Source organism: Anolis sagrei, chromosome 6 (assembly GCF_037176765.1).
Source record: "Anolis sagrei isolate rAnoSag1 chromosome 6, rAnoSag1.mat, whole genome shotgun sequence".
Taxonomy (NCBI): Eukaryota; Metazoa; Chordata; class Lepidosauria; order Squamata; family Dactyloidae; genus Anolis; species Anolis sagrei.
The window spans coordinates 25,509,890-25,529,196 of NC_090026.1; the positions used below are offsets into that span (position 1 = coordinate 25,509,890).

The window sequence follows — 19,307 nt, forward strand, 5'->3', positions numbered from 1 at the left end:
TTTTTGCTGGAAAGAGAGGACAGACCATCTTGTCTGTCATACTGCAATGGAAATGGAGAAAAAGTTGAATCTTAAGGCTGAGTGTCTACCTGAAGCACATTAAAGGTATGTGGTACATGGTGTATTCCGAAGTTGTCATTTCTTTCTTTTTGGTTCTCTCTTTCTTCAACTTCCTTCCCATATATCTAACTTGTCTCTATGTATCATGTTTCTATCCACCTATCTTACCATTATTTTTATGATTCCATTTGGAAATGCTTTTGCTGTCATATTTATTTCCTATAATTGAACAAGCAAAACAGAACAAGCTTTTCATTTTTAGTTGACTGTGCATTTGCTAAAATATTTTTGTGTCATTCCATAAAACTGAAACATGACAATGGTGAGAGAGACCCATTCTTGTATTGTTGCATTTAAATATTGAATGACCATCTGCTATTTTTCAAGGCAATCATGTGTACATGTACACCTATTCAGAAATGATTATATTCAGCCAAAGTTTAGTGAACAACTGTTCTTTCAACATCTTGCATAAAGATGGTAGAACTAGCACATGGGAGATGATGGCTCACTTTCCAGGAACCTTTATAACATTTTCATTAAGAGAAACATCTTTCTGAGCACTAACAGGTAGAAGTTATCTGTATGAGTTCACTTTTCCAACATTATACTGATGCAAACATATATCTTCAGAGTTGTTCAGCTGTAGTAACATTTGAGCTAGCTATCTGCTGCACTCCATGCCAAAAATTAATACAGTTACAAGGTTTGAACTCATGCCATATTGCAATTTCTCTTCCACTAAGTATTAAATCTATATAATGATCAAAATGATCCAGCTGCAGTAACGTCTACCAGAGTTGTGTAATATAAGATAAGGAAACACAAATTCAGAGTTGGACAATATCACCATTGAGTGAATTGATGGGGAAAAGAGTAAGTAAGAAGGAAGTGTAACATGCACAGATATCTATAACAACAATTGCAAAAACTGTAGATTGCAAATCACAATTTCTATGTTTTCAGAATTTCTACATTGAATGTAACATGAGAACATTCACACGATTAATTAAAGACTGTTTGTTTATAAATAGAAGATAATTTTTCTATATTTTGTCAACACAGTGAAACTAGTGCTTCCAAAATAACAATTAAACAATGTCAGGCACAGTGACACAAAATAACACTTTCTATATTGTTGAAAGATCTTCTTCCATAAACAACATCAGAGACAGTGACACATGGTTTATCAATACTTTGCACTACAGTGAAACTAGAGCTTCCAAAATAACAGTTAAACAATGTCAGGCACAGTGGCACAAAATAACACTTTCTCTGATGTTGTTTATGGAAGAAGATCTTTCAACAATATAGAAAGTGTTATTTTGTGTCACTGTGCCTGACATTGTTTAATTGTTATTTTGGAAGCTCTAGTTTCACTGTGTTGGCAAAGTATTGAAAAATTATCTTCTATTTATAAACAGTCTTTAATTAATCGTGTGAATATTCTCATGTTATATTCAATGTAGAAATTCTGGGAACATAGAAATTGTAAGTAAGAAGGAAGTCTATGATACATCAATTTATTTTTCTGTATGATTTCATGGGTTACAAAACCATGCCCTTGAGTGTATAGATCAAGTATAGTAGCATATGAATACATTTCTATTTAGTTCTTGAATATTTTACTCCCTCCTTGAAACAAAAGCTCCATCTGCACTGTGTAGACTCATATAATGCAGATAATTGTATTATATGAGTCTACACCTACAATATAATATAATAGATGTTGTAAAATACCCTTGCTTGGTACTGGTATTAATCTATTATTCATCCACTCCAAGCTTCTTCCAATATGGAAGAAAGGTAACTTATGACAAATGTTTAAAAAGTGTAGCTAAAACATATCAGAATTGAAAGGTTAAACACAATGAAATAAGCTATTATATTGAAAAACTAATTTTAACACACTTAAAGTGTCATGACAATAAAAAAAAACATACAGAAGTCATCACCTACTAGTGAAAGGAGACCATAGGATAGTCTATCCTAGCCATCTGTGTAGGGAAATTCCCATCTTGGAGGCAGCCATTGAGAAAACGCATGCCCATGCCAGATATGGCTGCAACATAGGTGGGACTAAGGCCCCTTCTCTATTGCCATATAATTCAGATTATCCATGTTATCTGCTTTGATTATATGATTATATGAATCTAGATAGTCTAGACTGCCAGATAGTCCAGTTCAAAGATGATAATCTGGATTTTATATGGAAGTGTAGAAGGGGCCTAAGGCACAACTATATAAAATCCACATTGAACTTATTATCTGAGTCCATGGCAACATGAACTCAGATAATCCAGTTGAAAGCAAATATTGTAGATTATCTGCCTTGATATTCTAGGTTATATGGTTGTGTGGAAGGGCCCTAAGAGAAAGCCCTTACCTGAGGATCTTAGAACTCAAGTAGGTTCATAAAAGGAAACATAGTATCTCAGACAGGCTTTGTGGATGAAAATTAGAATGCCGACACAAAGAGAGTCACTTGATGCTAATTCATCAGGGGGTTAGCTATTGAATCAATATAAGAATGCAAGGTTTAAAAAAAGTGTAAAAAAGTGAGGAGCTATTGGCGGGAGGTCCACATGGAAGTACAAAGAATTCTCCCGACCAAATTAGAATTTAAAGCTGAATATTACTTGTTGCATCTATTAGACTTCAAATTAGAACCCAACAAAGATATGATATTATTTCACCTATCTGCAGCCGCCAGAACAGTGCTGGCAAGTAAGTGGAAATCTAAAGAACTGACAACAATCGACACCTGGCTGCTAAAAATTAGAGATTTTATGGAACTGGACTCACTAGCGAACATGATATATGATACTAGTAAGAAAAGAAGGATTGACTGGCACCCTTTAAGACTCTATTTAAAACAAAGAAAAAACATTGCCCTAGAGATCAGAGAAGGTGTTTAGTGAAACCAAAAAAGAGTAACAAAGGCAAGCTTTCTTTATAACCTTGCGGAACCTTTGAGGAAGTTCATTAGGTGTATGAAACCTGTTGTATGATATGACTGTAATCACCCCCCTGATACTCCCAACACTACCTACCTTTTCCACTCCATTCCCCCCTACCCCCATTCCCACTCCAGTCCCATTCCATCCCCTCCCCTTATACTGTCGATGTATGGTATTTATTTCTGCTTGTCTGTTGTATTTGTTTGTTATGAAAGGAAAAATCCACAATAAAGATTATTGAAAAAAAAAAGAATGCAAGGTTTTTTAAATTTGAATATTTTGTAAGCCAAACATGTGATATGTCAAGACTACTAATATTCCATCTTAAATATTGCAAGATTTTTTTTAAAAAAAATAGGATCTCAGATATATAACATTTTGAAAACTGAATATTCAATATATTGGTTCACTGTCAAGAGATGAAAGAAAAACACATTAGACGGTGCTGAAAACTTGATCATGCCTTTGTTTTGTTCTGGAATGTAATATTTATCTGATACATTTATGTCTGCCACTGTGTATTGTTAATTTGGTTGATGTAAATGAAAACAAATGATAGAAAAAGTTGAATTCTTTGCAGAATTAAGTTTTTTAAAATTAGATGTAATTAAATGGTAATATTGTCTTGTGTACAACTTTGCATTCAAAAGGAAGTGTAGAACCACCACCACCACCATTGTTGTCATTACAGGCATCCTTCCAGACAGCAATTCCTGGCACTTTATGAAATGGGGAAAGTAATTTTCACAGTGTGCCTTCAAATCCTTTCCAGTTTATGGCAACCTTAAAGTGAAGGTATTGCAGGTTTTCTTGGCAGGATTTGTTCAGAAGGGGTTTTGCATTTGCTTTCTTCTGAGGTTGATAAAGTGAGCAACGTGCCCAAGGTTGCATAGAGGGCTTCCATGGCTGAGAGGGCATTCAATCATGGTCCTCTTATTCTTAATTAAATGTTTAAATTTATCCACCACACTGGTTGTGGACATATTACAGGCCCGTAGCCAGGATTTTGTTTGGGGGGGGGGGCTGAGTCTGAGTGAAAGAGGGTCTACCCTAGCAAACCTTTTGTATCATTACCCCAATACCCCCATGCATATGGGATATATTGAGCATGGTGATCAGATCATGATATGAATAAACATAACAGTTTAAATAATGTACCAGTAAGGCCTTCTCACGGACCACCATGAGCATTTGGGGTGGGGGGACTGAAGCCCCCCAAGCCCCACCCCGCTACATGCCTGACATATTAGTAAAATAAGTCAAAGATGAAAGTGCACATCTATGAAATTGTACATCTGACTTTTCCATTTTTTCCAACCCCACACCATATTACGTCCATTTCTCTTGTGCTTTACTTCAGTGAGACAAGATCCAGCTTCCATTTTGCTACCTCTCCCCCAATATCTATGTATATGTTTTTACAGTGTATATATTTATTTTTTATTTATTTATTTACTGTATTTGTATACCGCCCTTCTCAGCCCTCTGGTGACTCAGGTCGGTTTACAGTGGCTACGGATTTGATGCCCCAAAACACCATAAAACATTTAAAAGCATTAACACATAATATAAAACCATAACAAGAATATTAAAAATATAGATCATTTGCGTCTTCTAATAAAAACATTGTCCAATCTTGTCGTCCAGTCGTTCCAGTTCCTATGTCTTTTACCTTGCATTTTCAAACGCTTACTCAAACATCAAGTCTTGACTCTTTTTCGAAATGTCAATATGAGCACAAATAGAAACTTAGTCCGTTCATCCTTGGACTTGAATTGCGTATCTCAGAGAAAATAAATAAATAAATGAATTAAATAATTTTCTCAGTTGTTTTAGACAGGTCTGGTAGTTAACGAGAGAGATCTTCATTAAAGTAATTGGGTTATTCAACAGTTCTCATTTTATTTTTCCTGCAGATAGTATACAAGGATGGAACATAACATGGACAACGTCACTTCCATGTCCACTTTTCTGCTGCAGGAATTCTCGGAGGTCCGAGAAATGCAGATCTTACACTTCTTTGTGTTCTTGGCACTATACCTGACAGCAATAACTGGGAATCTTCTCATCATCATGGCAATTATCCTCGATCACCACCTGCACACTCCCATGTATTTCTTCCTATTAAATTTGGCTGTGTTGGATCTTGCCACAATTTCAGTTACAGTGCCCAAATCAATGGCTATGTCTCTCACAAACAACAGGTCAATTTCTTATTTTGGTTGTGTTGCCCAGGTTTTCTTCCATTTCTTTTGTTTGTCATCAGATTTTTTTGTCCTGATTATAATGGCCCATGATCGCCATGTTGCAATCTGCAACCCACTCCACTATGAGAGAATTATGCACAGAGGAGCCTGTCTTAAAATGGTAGCCAGTGGGGTGACTTTTTGTCTCTTTTATTCTGCATTACACACTATAAGCACATTTGCAAACACTTTCTGTTCTAATATGGTCAATCAGTTCTTCTGTGAAGTCCCAGAGTTATTAAAGCTGTCTTGTACAAACATATACTTAGTTGAAGTTGGGCTTCTAATTATAAGCTGCAGTATAGCACTAGGATGTTTTATATTCATCATCATAACATATCTCAATATCTTTGCTACAGTGTTAAAAATTCCTTCGGTACATGGCCAGAAAAAAGCTCTCTCCACATGCCTTCCCCACCTCGCTATTGTCACACTGTATGTAACAAGTGGAGTCCTTGCATATGTAAGGCCACCCAGCGATCTTTCTTCTGTACTGGATATAACTTTTGCTGTGATGTATGCCATCATTCCTCCCATGGTGAATCCATTCATCTATAGCATGAGAAACAAGGAGATCAAGACTGCTCTGTGGAAATTGTTAGCTTTGGAACTTTCCTCTAAATTTATCTTTGAACGTTTCAAGAATTAGTTCTGTAAGAGTACAGTGATTTGGAATTAATCACAACAACAATAACAGGGATTTTTCCTTTGCCTCCCCACCAAGGATTGAGAACAGGAACAACAGTGTATTAAAATACAACATATATTTTAAACCATCTGTTTAAAAGAACATATATATCCAATACATATTAAGAAAAATGCATAATTAAAAATTCATAATTTAAGAATTATCTGAATAAGCCTCCCAGAAGATATAGATTTTTGTTGCTGTTGCTAAATATCTGACAGCAATTACTTGATTGAAGTAATTGTCCCTCAGGGGATCTGACTTTCCAGTGAACTTATGGAAGGAGATGATCCTGTAGGTAATGTGGACTCAAATAAGGCTTTAAAGGTAATGACCAGTACTTAGTATATTGTCCAGAAACTAACTGGCTGGAATAATTTTAATATAGGTGTAATATGCTAATTCCTAGATGCACCAGTGAACAATTTGTCTGCCATGTTGTGAATTAATTGATGTTTCTGAACTTGATATGGCCCAATGACCCATTGCAGAAATCATCCTTGAGCTTACCAGAGGATGCAGTAAAATTTTTTGAATCTCCACCTCTAGGTATGTGTTGTTATTATTCAAAATGTTACAATAATGCGTTAGGAGTAATGCAGCTATATTTGACAATTAAAGCAGGATTACACGAAAAAAGTTCTGTTGGTCTTGCTGTAACATATAACGAAGGAGGGATGGGCATGTTGTTTCCAATATTTGTATTTCCTCACTCGTACAGTTTGCATATCTCAACTGATTGTGAATTGATGTATCATTATTGATTGACCTCTCATCTCATCATCATCATCATCATCATCATCATCATCATCTTTATATTATATTAATTATACTGTTGAATTGGCAATCAGTAAAAATGTTTATGTTTTGAACCCTGTCTTAAGATGCATAAGCACCCAGGTATGAAATGTGCAACACAAAGAATATCTGCATTAAACTCTGGCTAGTTGACATCCAATACATATCACTCGAATATCTTAAAATCAACATATATTCGAATCAAAGTTATTTTTCATCCATATCCTTCATCTTCCTGAAAATCAAGTCAAAAGGTTTATGGCCATCTTAGACTCTATCTACACTGCCTAAAATCCAGATTATCATATTTAAGTTGGATTTTATTATTCTACACTGCCATATAATCCAGTTCAAAGCGGCTCCAGTTGAGGATGATGAGATGGGGGGAAGCATGAGTGTGAGGCTTTCCCCCATGAATACCAATGTTGCCCTGGCATGCACTGGCTCTTCCCTCCTTCACCCATGGAGCTGTGCTGGTGTCATCTGATGGGAGCTGGCAGGCTTGATGGGTGACCAGGGTTAAATTGGTGCATGCTCCCAGGTTTAGCCCCATGTGAAGAGGTCGTTAGAAACTGTAACTCCCACATCTCAGTTTCCATCATCTAGTAATGTCTCTTGTTTGGTATATACCAGTATGTTCAAGGTTCCTGTCCCAATTCAAAGTGAAGATGGTCATCTAAAAAGCCTACACAGTTTGGGTCCAGCCTATCTCCATGACCGTATCCCCCCCCCCCACCCATGAACATGCGTGAGCTCTAAGGGGACCACATCCCCTTATACGAATCTGCCCAGGCCCTGTGATCTTCAGGAAAGACCCTTCTCTTGGTCTCACCTTCATATCAAGCTCAGTTGGTGGAAACAAGAGAGAGGGCCTTCTTGGTGGCTGCTCAGCGACTCTGGGATTCCCTGATATACTTCCTACAGTAGGCTCAACTTTATCCAGCAAGGCTTTTAAAGATGAAGATTTTAAAGATTAATTCAGGAGGTGCTGTGGTTTTTAACTGTGAGTATGCTTAGAATATGTGTGTCGTCACACCCAGACGCTATAATGTTAAAACTAAGATGTGCCTCTCTCTTTATCTGTGCGAACTGCTGGGGGTCTTTCTTTGAAGCAATAACTCAATACTTTCAGCAACAGATGCCAGTCAAGATATGAACATCAACAAAATATTTATTTCCAAAGTCCTTGGCAGACTTGGCACAGCTTGATAAAGTTACAACACAGTCAATTTGGGAAACCATAGAGATGTTCTTTCTTTCTCCTTTCTTCAATTATTGAGGTAACCTTTCTCCAAAAGGTAGAAAAAATCCTGGGATCTTTCACCCTAACCCTGAGCTGCTATGGTTAGAAAGAACAGGCCTTTCCCTATCTAAGCTCAAGGTTAGCTTTGGAGATGAAGTAATGCTCAATAGTACTCAATAACTATTTCTCTCTATTTCTCAGTATCTATCTATAACTCAATCTGCTTCTCTATCTCAAGTGCCTTTCTTAATAACTCAATTTCTTACTCTGACTAAATAACCCAATAACCCAATAACTCAATAACTCAATAACTCAATTCCTATTCTATCTATCTATCTATCATCTATCTATCTATCTATCTATCTATCTATCTATCTATCTATCTCAGTATCTCAATTGTTCAGTTACTCAATTGTACTCACAATGGGTTTTTCAGAACTACCTGCCTGACCAACAGCACATCTGAGGCTCTTTTCTCTACTGAAGGAGGCAGGGGAGATTCCAAAATGGAGATCTCAACCCCAGGAAAAAGGGCGTACTCCAAACCCAAAGAGATACTTTCTAAACCAATAACCGGAGAGGGCCTGCAGGCTGGCTTTCCAGACTCTGATACTGTTTAACTTCCAGGGTGCTGCTGAGTCTGTAGCAACCCTGGGGAAATGCAAAGGAATGCTATCCAATGCAGCTAAAAGACAATGTAAACCATGCTCCTGGAAGACGGTACAATATGTTTTAATGGTTTTAACTGTGAATTCTTAAATACTGTTTATATGCAGCTCTGATTTAATGTTTGCATATTTGTATATTTTAAATTGTATGCAAATGCCTAAATTAATGGAACAAAGAATATGGATGAGAGGAATTCCAATTATATTTTCTAATCAGATATACTGTACTCAAGAGAATAAGATCTCAAGAAACCAGAAAGTTTTTAAACAGGTTTTTGGTTTTTTTGCCAGCCATGAGGCAATCATTTCCTGCTGGAGAATCTGTCTCTCGTGTTGTTACTACCTATTATGTGTTTCATAAAATGAGAGCTAGACAGACCAAGAAAATTGCAAAAGGAGGTGTTTGAATGAGATGATGAATGGATTCACATATTGTGTTCACATCTTACCAAAATAAAAGCTGGAGGGGAAGCTGAATCTTACAGTACTGATGCTTCTTTCAAACTGATCAAGCTTGGGTAAGGTTTATTTACTTTGGTGTACTGTAGAGTTATTTCTCATTTTCCCCCTTTCCTGTCAGCTCTCTCTCCTTCTCAAATTGCCCTCTTGATTTATCAAATAGTACCTCTTTCTTTCACTAGTTATGCAACAGAATAATGTAATATTTGCAACATCAAACAGCTTGGAATCAACTCTGCAAATGAAAATTTACTTTCAAATATTTCCTTTGTTACTGTCTAATTGCAACAGTTTTAGTCTGGAATCTGCTAGTCTCAATATGTTTTGTGCTATGTTAGCATCTTGTACCATTCTGATTCTGAGGCAGTATACAATAAAGGCTGTGGCTACAACTGAGGAAGGGGTGGAGTGATTTTATGTTGTGTTCCTCTGTATGTGCTGACAAGTTTCATGGCAACTGCAGGAGTTTCCTAAGGTCTTCTGATGCAAGGAATATGAAAGGTGCTGCTTTCCATTCTATGTAATATAAGTTACAGCACCCGGGATTCATTGCCAATAGCCCATTAAAATACTTAGCTTAGCTTCCAAGATCAGATGGGATCTGGTGCCTTTAAGGTCATAGAATCCTAGAATGATAGAGTTGGAAAAGACCTCATCAACTCACTGCTAAGGAGCAGGAAAATTGCATTCAAAGCACCCTCCACAGATGGCAATCCAGCCTCTGTTTAAAAGCCTCCAAAGAAGGAGTCTCCACCACATTCTGGGCCAGAGAGTTCCACTGCTGAACAGCTCTCACAGTTAGAAAGTTCTTCCTAATGTTCAGATGGAATTTCCTTTATAGCATGTTATACCAGTGCTTAGAGGAGTTGATAGGCTGCCTTTGAGATATAGCATTGTAATATTATTCCAAAAAAAAAGTCACAATATAATAATATATAATATAATTTTTTAAAAGAAGAAGGAAAACTGCTAAAAGTCCAGCACAGTATATGATTCCCCAAAAGAAGGGATTCTTAAAGAATAAAAAGGAAAGACAGCCAAGGGGGGGGGGGGGGGGGGTGTGGTCCTGGGCTAACCTCTTTGGGAAGACTTCTTGAAATGTTGCTTGATTGTTATTTTCCTGAAATTCACATTTAAAAAAAATTAAAACCTAGTTTCTAACTTAGACCTCAAACTGCAACTCAATGATAGAACCCTAGTATCATTAAAATATTTATATTAGATATATTTCTAATAAAGTTTAGAGTTGATATTTTAACATATGAGGTATATACTTCTTAACTTTGGAGGGTGGTTTCACTTTGCTGTGAAGTTTGGCATGGAACAATGTTCTCTTAGAGTTTAGGTTATTACTTTTAGGTTTTTTTATTCATTAGTTTCACAGCACCCCCCTTTTTTTCTTGGTGTCATGGTTTTTAGGCCTGTCCCTGGGGTTAATTGGGGGTGCTGATTCAGAACATTGCAATAGACAGACTGCCTCAGCTCTATTTTCTTAGATATGGTTATCATTATTTTCTATGGGTGAGCAGATAGACACTGGTAAAATCATAAAATCATTGAATTGAAGGAGACCACAGTCCAGCTCCCTGCCATGCAGGAAAAGCACAAGCAAATCCCCTGACATATAGCCATCTAGCCTCTTTTTAAAACTCTCCAAAAAGGAGCTCCCACCACACTCTGAGGCAGAGAGTTCCACTATTGAACAGCTCTCATGGGCAGGAAGTTCTTCCTCATGTTCAGGTGAAATCTCCTTTCCTATCATTTGAACCCATTGCTTCAAGTTCTAATCTCCAAAGCAGCAGAAAACAAGCCTGCTTCCTCTTCCTTATTATGGCATATCTTCTGTACCTCAAAAACTAGAGGTGATAGGGAAAACTTTGTGCCATTTTTGGAATCTGCAGGTCAAATATACCCAGAAATGGGAAAAAGCATTTGAGGCACCAAAATATGTTTTGTTTGATGTTATCAATATTTGATTAAAAGAGCAATATTTTATTATTAATGCTAATGTTAATAATGAGACATGTCTGAAGAAAGAAAACCAGTTGCAATTGTTTGCCCATAAATTACATTAGGAAAAGGGAGGGGGCTGCTTTCACTGTTAAATAATCTAAATCCTTTCAAAATTGATTAGCATTAACCGATTTCAATTACTGGATTAGTAAGACTTCTCCTCTTCTCCCTTTCACAGGTAGTTTGCAAGGACTAAAGACATGAGCAATCTCACTTCCATGCCAACTCTTCTCCTGCTCCAATTCTCAGACATCCGAGCGCTGCAGATTTTTCAATTTTTCATTTTCCTAGCTTTTTACCTAATGGCAGTAATAGGCAATCTTCTCATTATCATTGCAGTTGTCTTTGATCACCACTTACATACTCCTATGTACTTCTTCTTATTCAATTTGGCCGTGATTGACCTTGGAACAATTTCAGTGATTGTGCCAAAGTCTATGGCCATGTCTCTCAAGGATGATAGGTCAATTTCTAACTATGGGTGTGCTGCTCAAGTTTTCTTTTATTTATTTTTTGCATCACTGGATCTAGTTGTGCTGACTGTAATGGCACACGATCGCAATGTTGCAATCTGCAACCCACTCCACTATGAGAGAATCATGCACAAGAGAGCCTGCCTTCAGATGGTAGCCATTGGGTGGGCTACTAGTCTTTTGTATGCTACTTTACATACTGCAGGCACTTTTGCAATCACCTTCTGTTCTAATATGATCAACCAGTTTTTCTGTGAAATCCCCCAGTTATTAAAACTCTCCTGTTCTCGTATTTATCTAGTGGAAGTTGGGCTTCTTGTTGTAAGTTGTGGTATAACAGTAGGATGCTTTATTTTTATTACTGTGACATATGTTCAAGTCTTTACCACGGTGCTTCGAATTCCTTCAGTTCACAGTCAGAAAAAAGCACTTTCAACTTGCCTTCCTCATCTCACTGTTGTCTCCATGTTGGTTTTCTGTGGCCTCTTTGCCTATGCAAAGCCTCCCACTGGTACCTCTTCTAAACTTGATATTGCTTTTGCTGTGATATATACTATACTTCCTCCCATGCTGAATCCATTTGTTTACAGCATGAGAAACAAAGAGATCAAGACTGCTCTGTGGAAACTGTTAGATTGTATGATATCATCTAAAAGCATATTAAAAATGATTCTGTAAGAAATTCATTTTTATGGTTTTGTCAATGAATTATTTCTTAAGCTAAAATCCATCAGGTGGCCCTACGGGTGTTATAGAACTGCAGTTCTCATTGGTCCCAACTAATACGGTCAATGGTCCAGATTGAGAGGTACTGTAATCCCAGCTATATCTAAGTGGTCACATTTCCCCCCTTCCAAGTTTATTTCCTGTGCAACCCTCAGAATGTTGGTGTGAGATTTCACTAGTATGTAATCTTAATGTGGAGATCTTAATTTCTGTAGTTCCTCTATTCTGCTAAATGTGAAAATAAATTCTCAAAATGACAAAAGCAATTTTTGTTTCCAAAAGCATGAGTCCTGAGGGATCAGGTTCAAAATTGAGGAGACCTCTGGGATGTCCAAGTGAGAGCTACAATCTGTGTTTTCCCCTCATTGTCTAAGAGGCTTAGTATTTTCGACATGAACATTGTGTGCAGCCATGATGACCAATAATTGATCATAGGCTTTTCCATCAAAGGTCCATTCTTTCCTGCTATCTATGCTAAAATCCATCAGGTGGTCCTGCGGGTGTTATTGAACTGCAGTTCTCATTGGTCCCAACCAATACGGTCAATGGTCCAGATTGAGAGGTACTGTAATTCCAGCTATATCAAAGTGGTCACATTTCCCCCTTTCCAAGTTTATTTCCTGTGCAACCCTCAGAAGTAACATATTGTAGCATTAAGACATAAGAAATTGTACATATTTCTTGACCCATGTCAGAAATGACATCTTGAACCCAGGAATTCTTAAGATAACAATGCAATGCTGGTAGATGATCACAAAAAAGGATTTTTCTAATACATATATCATGCCAAAGCTTTATGTTAGTGGTTTATCAGAGACTCAAAAGGAGTATACTAATTTGTGAACATTGGACATTATGGTGACAGCTATATAGCAAACAAAAAAAAATAATCTGCTTGAAATAGATAAATACAACTGTGATTATAAATGTCAGGAAATCATGTTTATAACTCATGGAAATCAATCTATTATTATTGTATAGTAATGCCTTCAATCAAGGATATACAGAATTCCATTCACAGTTATAAATACTGTTTAAACTAGATCATGTATTCTTTGAAGGCTGCCTCAAACCTAATAGCTTTGACAGGGCAGTTATGATTTTGTTTCTCCTGCTGTAGAAACCAGGATTTAACATGAGTGGAAAACATGGAGCAAATTTCACTAATTATTAGATCCAAACAGGGTGGGGTGTTAGAGAAAGGGTAGCCTGACATAGGCAAAGCACACCATAATTACAGTGAGGAAAATCTGGAAAAGTCAATGAGGTGAGAGTCATTTGATAGGGTAAGATTCTTATTGAGAGATGCAATAAAGTGCTCCCACCTCCAGCTACACCCCTATGCTTCTCACACATCAATAATAAGAATGTCACAAAGTAAGATGTATCAGTGTTATAAAAGCCATATCCCTCATATACATGTCCTATTTGTGGAATCTTATAGATGCCTAAGAGAGTAGCCATAGAGAGTGAAGTTTCCAAAACAATGACAGATATCAAAATCCTCTCTGTTTCACACTTGTTGTTGGATACACTCTTTTTCAACCAAAAAAATAAGATGGTCTGATAAGTCATATTGACATTAAAATAAATGTGGATAAAATCCTAGGATTTTCATTGAGCTCTTAGACTCTAAACATGAAGGTCAAGGCATGCTAGTAATTCCTCACCAATACTCTGAAATGAAAATAGAGGTTGCATTTTATGGATAGTCCACTGGAATTAGGTTGTTTTGGTAGACTTCAGTAATTTACAATATAGTTTTCAATATTCAGTGATTTCAAGGAACACATTTACCCTGTACAGGCAGTCCCCGACTTACAGATGACTCATAGTTAAGAATGGGGTGAGACAACAGGAAGTGAGAGAAATCTTCTCCTAGCAAGTGAAATTCACTCCTGAAAGAGTTATTATCATGGGGAAAGGGTATCTCCACTGAAGTTTTCTCACCAATCCTTGTTCCCACAATTTTTTTAAAATCCAGTGATAACAGGGACAGAAAATGAAGTGAAATATTCTGAAGAGGGGCACAGGCAGCAAAAGAAACATCACATGCTATCCAAAGCTGGCTGGCATTACACTTACATACAATTCAACTTAAGAACAAACCTATAGAACCGATCTTGTTCATAACTTGGGAACCGCCTTTATTAGAATGCTGAAATGAAATAAAGTGCATAGGGAAAAGGTGTCCCCACTGAAATTTTATCATCAATTGTTGTTTCCACAGCAAGCTAAACATTTCCAAATTCAATTATCCAATTATCCCAGAGACAGAAAGTAAGATGAAATCTTCTGAAATGGAACACAGCAGCAAACAAAACAAAACAAAAACAAAAAAACCCACAGGAGTGCTAACCCTTCCCTGTACCGGCCACGTTGTCCGGATGCCTGACCACCGTCTCCCAAAGCAGTAGCTCTACTCTGAACTTAAGAACGGAAAGCGGAATGTTGGTGGACAGGAAAAGAGACTTAAAGATGGCCTCAAAGCCAACCTTAAAAACTCTGGCATAGACACTGAGAACTGGGAAGCCCTGGCCCTTGAGCGCTCCAGCTGGAGGTCAGCTGTGACCAGCAGTGCTGCAGAATTCGAGGCGGCATGAGTGGAGGATGAAAGAGAGACGTGCCAGGAGGAAGGCGCGTCAAGCCAACCCCGACCAGGACCGCCTTCCACCTGGAAACCAATGCCTTCACTGTGGGAGAAGATGCGGGTCAAGAATAGGGCTCCACAGCTACCTACAAACCCACAAAAATAGTCATCAGGGAAGACCATCTTACTCGTCCAACGAGGGATCGCCTAAGTAAGTAAGTAAGTAAGTAAGTACCATCCAAAGCTTCACACACACTTAAAATGTACCTGCTCCAGTTTACATACAAATTTAACTTAAGAACAAACCTACAAAATCCATCTTGTTCATAACTTGCGGATTGCCTGTATTTCTCCCCCAGCCCCACACATATCCCCATTATCTTACTTCCTTAAACTTGTAGCCCAGCAATTTTTCCATGAAGAAGAGATTCAAAATGTAGTTTCAGATAACTGCAGTTCCCAGTACAGCGCATAGGAGGAGCACATGGGTACAAGCTACCATTACTACTGATTTGTTTCTTTTTTTAATTAGCTAAATCAGCGCAATCACCTGATTCTGGAAACGAGCACTTTCTCCCCTAAGGTGCTGGGAACTGGTAGAACATTTTCTCCATTGGTTACAATTGTTTCTCTATTTCCTGAAAAATGTCAATAGTTAAGGAACTGGCATTGGTTCATGAATCATCAATTTGAATAACACTGAATTAAGGTATTGTATTCTAATGATGGATAAAAATTAGTCAATTTTATTTATTAAGTATTAGCTGAGAAACATAATATTTGCTGGCTATGGAATCCTGGGATTTTTGGTTTGTTGTGATACCAGCAATCTTTGGCAGAGAAGGCTAAAGACTCATAAAACCATAACTCCTGTGATTTTATACCATACAGTGGTTAAAGTGGTACCAAGAGATTAATTCAACAGTGTAGATGCCTAAAAGAGTACCTAAAAGAAGCACCAATTCCCCTAAGGGGACAGCCACCACTATCATTGTCCTATCCAGACATTTTTAAAAGTCCAGAAGCAGCAACATAGGAATACCGAGAAGGTCAGTGCTTCTTTTTGGTTCCCCTGGGACAGACTAATCTCTTGCTTTTACTACTCATAGAAATCTTAGGACCTTATCACATTGGCATATGGATTTGCCACGCATCATGGTGAATCCGTGGGTTCCCTGCGGGGTGTGTGGAGAGCCTATCGCCCTACTTAACTGCTGGCTTCAATCCATGGGGAGGAAGTCCACCACCCCACTTTCCCTTCCCCATTGTTTCAAAGGTAACACAGGAACCTGGCTGGAAGTAGATGTATATTGTTTAATGGGCTCCATGGTGAAAGAGGAGAGCATGTGGCATACAATGGGAAAAGTAGCATATGATGAAGTCATTATATATCACACCAGGATTCTTAGTGGAGGCAAAATGGGTGAAACTTCCATCTTTCAAGCCACCTTGGGCCCCATGTCAACAGAAAAGTGGAATATGAATTAGTTACAGGATGAATAAATTGCTCAAACAATCACTTATTTGTGAATTATTTGAAACTCTTTTATGTGGAAGGGGTCCTCTTGTTTTAACTCTTGCATGTCAACCCCCCTCCCCAATGATTTTAATTGTATAGTTATATTTTACCTAATTTTATTTTCTGGGAGAAAGGTGGCATATAAATGCAATGAATCTTTTGCAACCAGGATAATTGTCTAGTGAACGATTCTACATTATCATACTATATTGTCCTACAAACAGATAATCTGCCTTGCATATGATTCCATGTACTGGAAGAAGAGAAGAAAAGCATTATGCTATTTGATCATACAAATTTGAACACCATTCCATTGACCATGTGAGCAGGTACTGTACTTTCTTTTCTTAGGGGCATTGAAATACAAATAGAAATACTAATAATGTCTCCGAGGATTTTTGTCACCGAAATTTCCTGGGCTCTCTGGGCTGTTATCTTCAATAATACATACACAGCAGGCAAGCATAAAATGCCTTTTTTGAAAAAAGCACGTATACTATTAATCCATACTCTTTTTACAGGCAAAGACATGAAGTAGAAGAATGTTCATTGTACGACACATGACTTTATAAATGAAGTCTCAACTAAGATATCAAAGAATGAGAATGCAACAGTAAGAGGTAAACCTCAATTTCCATACCCGTCCTCTCTTCCAGACCTCTTCTGTAATGTCATTAAGTAAGAAAAATATCAGAATACTCCAAAATGCTTTGAATGACTTAATGTATTTGTTATTGTTGTCACTGTTGTATGCCTTCAAGTTGTTTCCGAACTATTGCAATTTTAAGATGAACGTATCATAGGATTTTTTTTGGACAAGATTTGTTAAGAAATGGTCTACAATTGCCTTCAATAATGTAACACTGTTCTCACTCTCTTCCTCCAAATCTACCTGTAATATTGAGAAAACATTGGCATTGAGTAATGAATGCGAAGCTTTCGGACTACTTGGAATATGATATAAAATGTTAAGTATTGTAACTATTCAGATGAAATATTGGTACCAAATATGCTATTAGTTAGTCTTTGACTATTTTTTAATTGGGCTGTCTCTGTCTTCATATGGGCAACTAACATTCATGCAGAATAAGATATTGTCATAGAACAGTATAGTAACTGGCTCGATGTATGCTTCTTTCTGTATAGTGTGGAGTCCAGTGAGACTAGTTCTAGGGTAAAGGTGCATTGTATTGAGAGCTATTGAAATGGCCCAGTAAACAGTGGACCTTGCTTAGGGCTATAAAAAACATTTAGGATTGCACTGCAGCTGTGTAGATAAAGTCACTGTATGTCAGCATTCCCACCAATTCTGCCTGTCTCCCCTTCTATCTGCCTTTCTCTTTCTTGTCTCTCTCACAAACCCTCATGTAATGTTTTCTAACTAATGCACACCAGCATGTTGACTTTTCCTGAACCTCACATTCTATGACTCAACAGTGTCATCAATTTGCCCAAATACATTATATAGATATACTGTGATTAGATATATTAAGTACGTTAGATAGTATCTAATATTGTCAGAACCAATTTATTTGTTTGTTTATTTATTGCTGAGCAGTTATTAACTGGAGTGAGAGAGAAGCATTGCTATATTGCTCATGTAGACTGGTTTTTGGAATATCTCCATCGCCTTGAGTGGAAAATTGTCACCCTGCTTGCTCCAAGAGTTGGAATGCCCATTTGCCACCCATTGGCAGAAACTGTAGACTTTGCACATAACCACTAACCATGCATGAAAGAAATTTCCAACCATCCTTTCGTCTTTTAAAAATGTCTAAATGTTTGGAAAGCTTTTCCTATCTGCATCCACCTGTCAAAGGAAGAGTGTTGAACACCATGGTGCTGATCTGCTGTGGACACTTTTATAGCCAAGAGAAGTATAATGTTGTTTCTGGTATTCATAGGAATCTGCCACAACCAGACTAGTATTACTTTAGATTACAAATATCCACATTGGCTGACTGTGAATATGTAATGTGGTGAGGGCAGATCCTTATGAATCTTCTTCTGACAACAGGAATTTCATTTGGGGCTTGAATGTCTGGTGGGAGTTCAACCAAGAATTCTCCTCTACTACTGAAATAAATCTGAGGAAAATAAAAATTCAGAGGGTTTATAGTGCTTGCCTCTTTTTGGATAGGAATATAACATTGTTGGCTGTGTCAATAGACAGAGTGAGATTTCTATTTGAGAAAACTGATTCCAATGGCCATGGATGGAGAATAACCTGTTCAGTTTGTAAATCATTGTGATATCATTGTAATTGTTAGAGTTGGGGTAGAGATACCAGTGAAGTGTTCCTGTGATGTGCTCTGAAATGATTGCAACAGATTGCTTTGGCAATCTTTGAAGAAGGAATTTCACAAATTTTCTTGGCCATGGAAAAAGAAAAGGTGTCACAATTTGTCTCAATTTGTTAAAAGAGTGTTTGCATTTTTGATGGAACTATTATTATTACTAACATTTCATGAAAACATTGTGAAAATATTGGTAAGATCCTGCAGCATCGGATTTAAATATGCCAGCATCTGCATGGCACAAATATGCCTACATTTGAATACTGGTGGGGTTGAGGAGGATTGATTTTTTTCATTTGGGAGTTGTAGTTGCTGGGATTTATAGTTAACCTACAATCAAAGAGAATTCTGAACTCCACCAATGATGGAACTGAACCAGTCTTGGCACACAGAACTCCCATGACTGACAGAAAATATTGGAATGGTTTGGTGGGCATTGACCTCGGGTTTTGGAGTTATAGTTCACCTACATCCAGGAAGTAGGAAGGAGGGCTTTTGGTGGGAGGATTTTCCATCTGTTTCCAAAAAGGCAGAGGACAGGCTGAGAGATTTTCAATCCTCTCTTCT

The 19,307-nt window shown here is 37.5% G+C and overlaps 2 protein-coding genes across 2 annotated transcripts; both read left to right on the plus strand.

The window, feature by feature from the left end:
* Window positions 1–4,949: 4,949 nt before the first annotated feature.
* On the plus strand, window positions 4,950–5,915 carry LOC132779533 (olfactory receptor 14A16-like). Its single transcript, XM_060783219.2, has one exon. The coding sequence runs from the start codon at window positions 4,950–4,952 to the stop codon at window positions 5,913–5,915; it is 966 nt and encodes a 321-aa protein (XP_060639202.2).
* A 5,420-nt stretch (window positions 5,916–11,335) lies between these two features.
* Window positions 11,336–12,286, plus strand: LOC132779406 (olfactory receptor 14A16-like). The gene has a single exon (XM_060783100.2). It carries the CDS (start codon window positions 11,336–11,338, stop codon window positions 12,284–12,286), a length of 951 nt encoding a protein of 316 aa, XP_060639083.2.
* The last annotated feature ends 7,021 nt before the right edge of the window (window positions 12,287–19,307 follow it).

Excerpts from the sequence above, each read along its gene's own strand:
- LOC132779533 (XM_060783219.2), top strand. The coding sequence starts at position 4,950 with ATGGAACATAACATGGACAACGTCACTTCCATGTCCACTTTTCTGCTG.
- LOC132779406 (XM_060783100.2), top strand. The coding sequence starts at position 11,336 with ATGAGCAATCTCACTTCCATGCCAACTCTTCTCCTGCTCCAATTCTCA.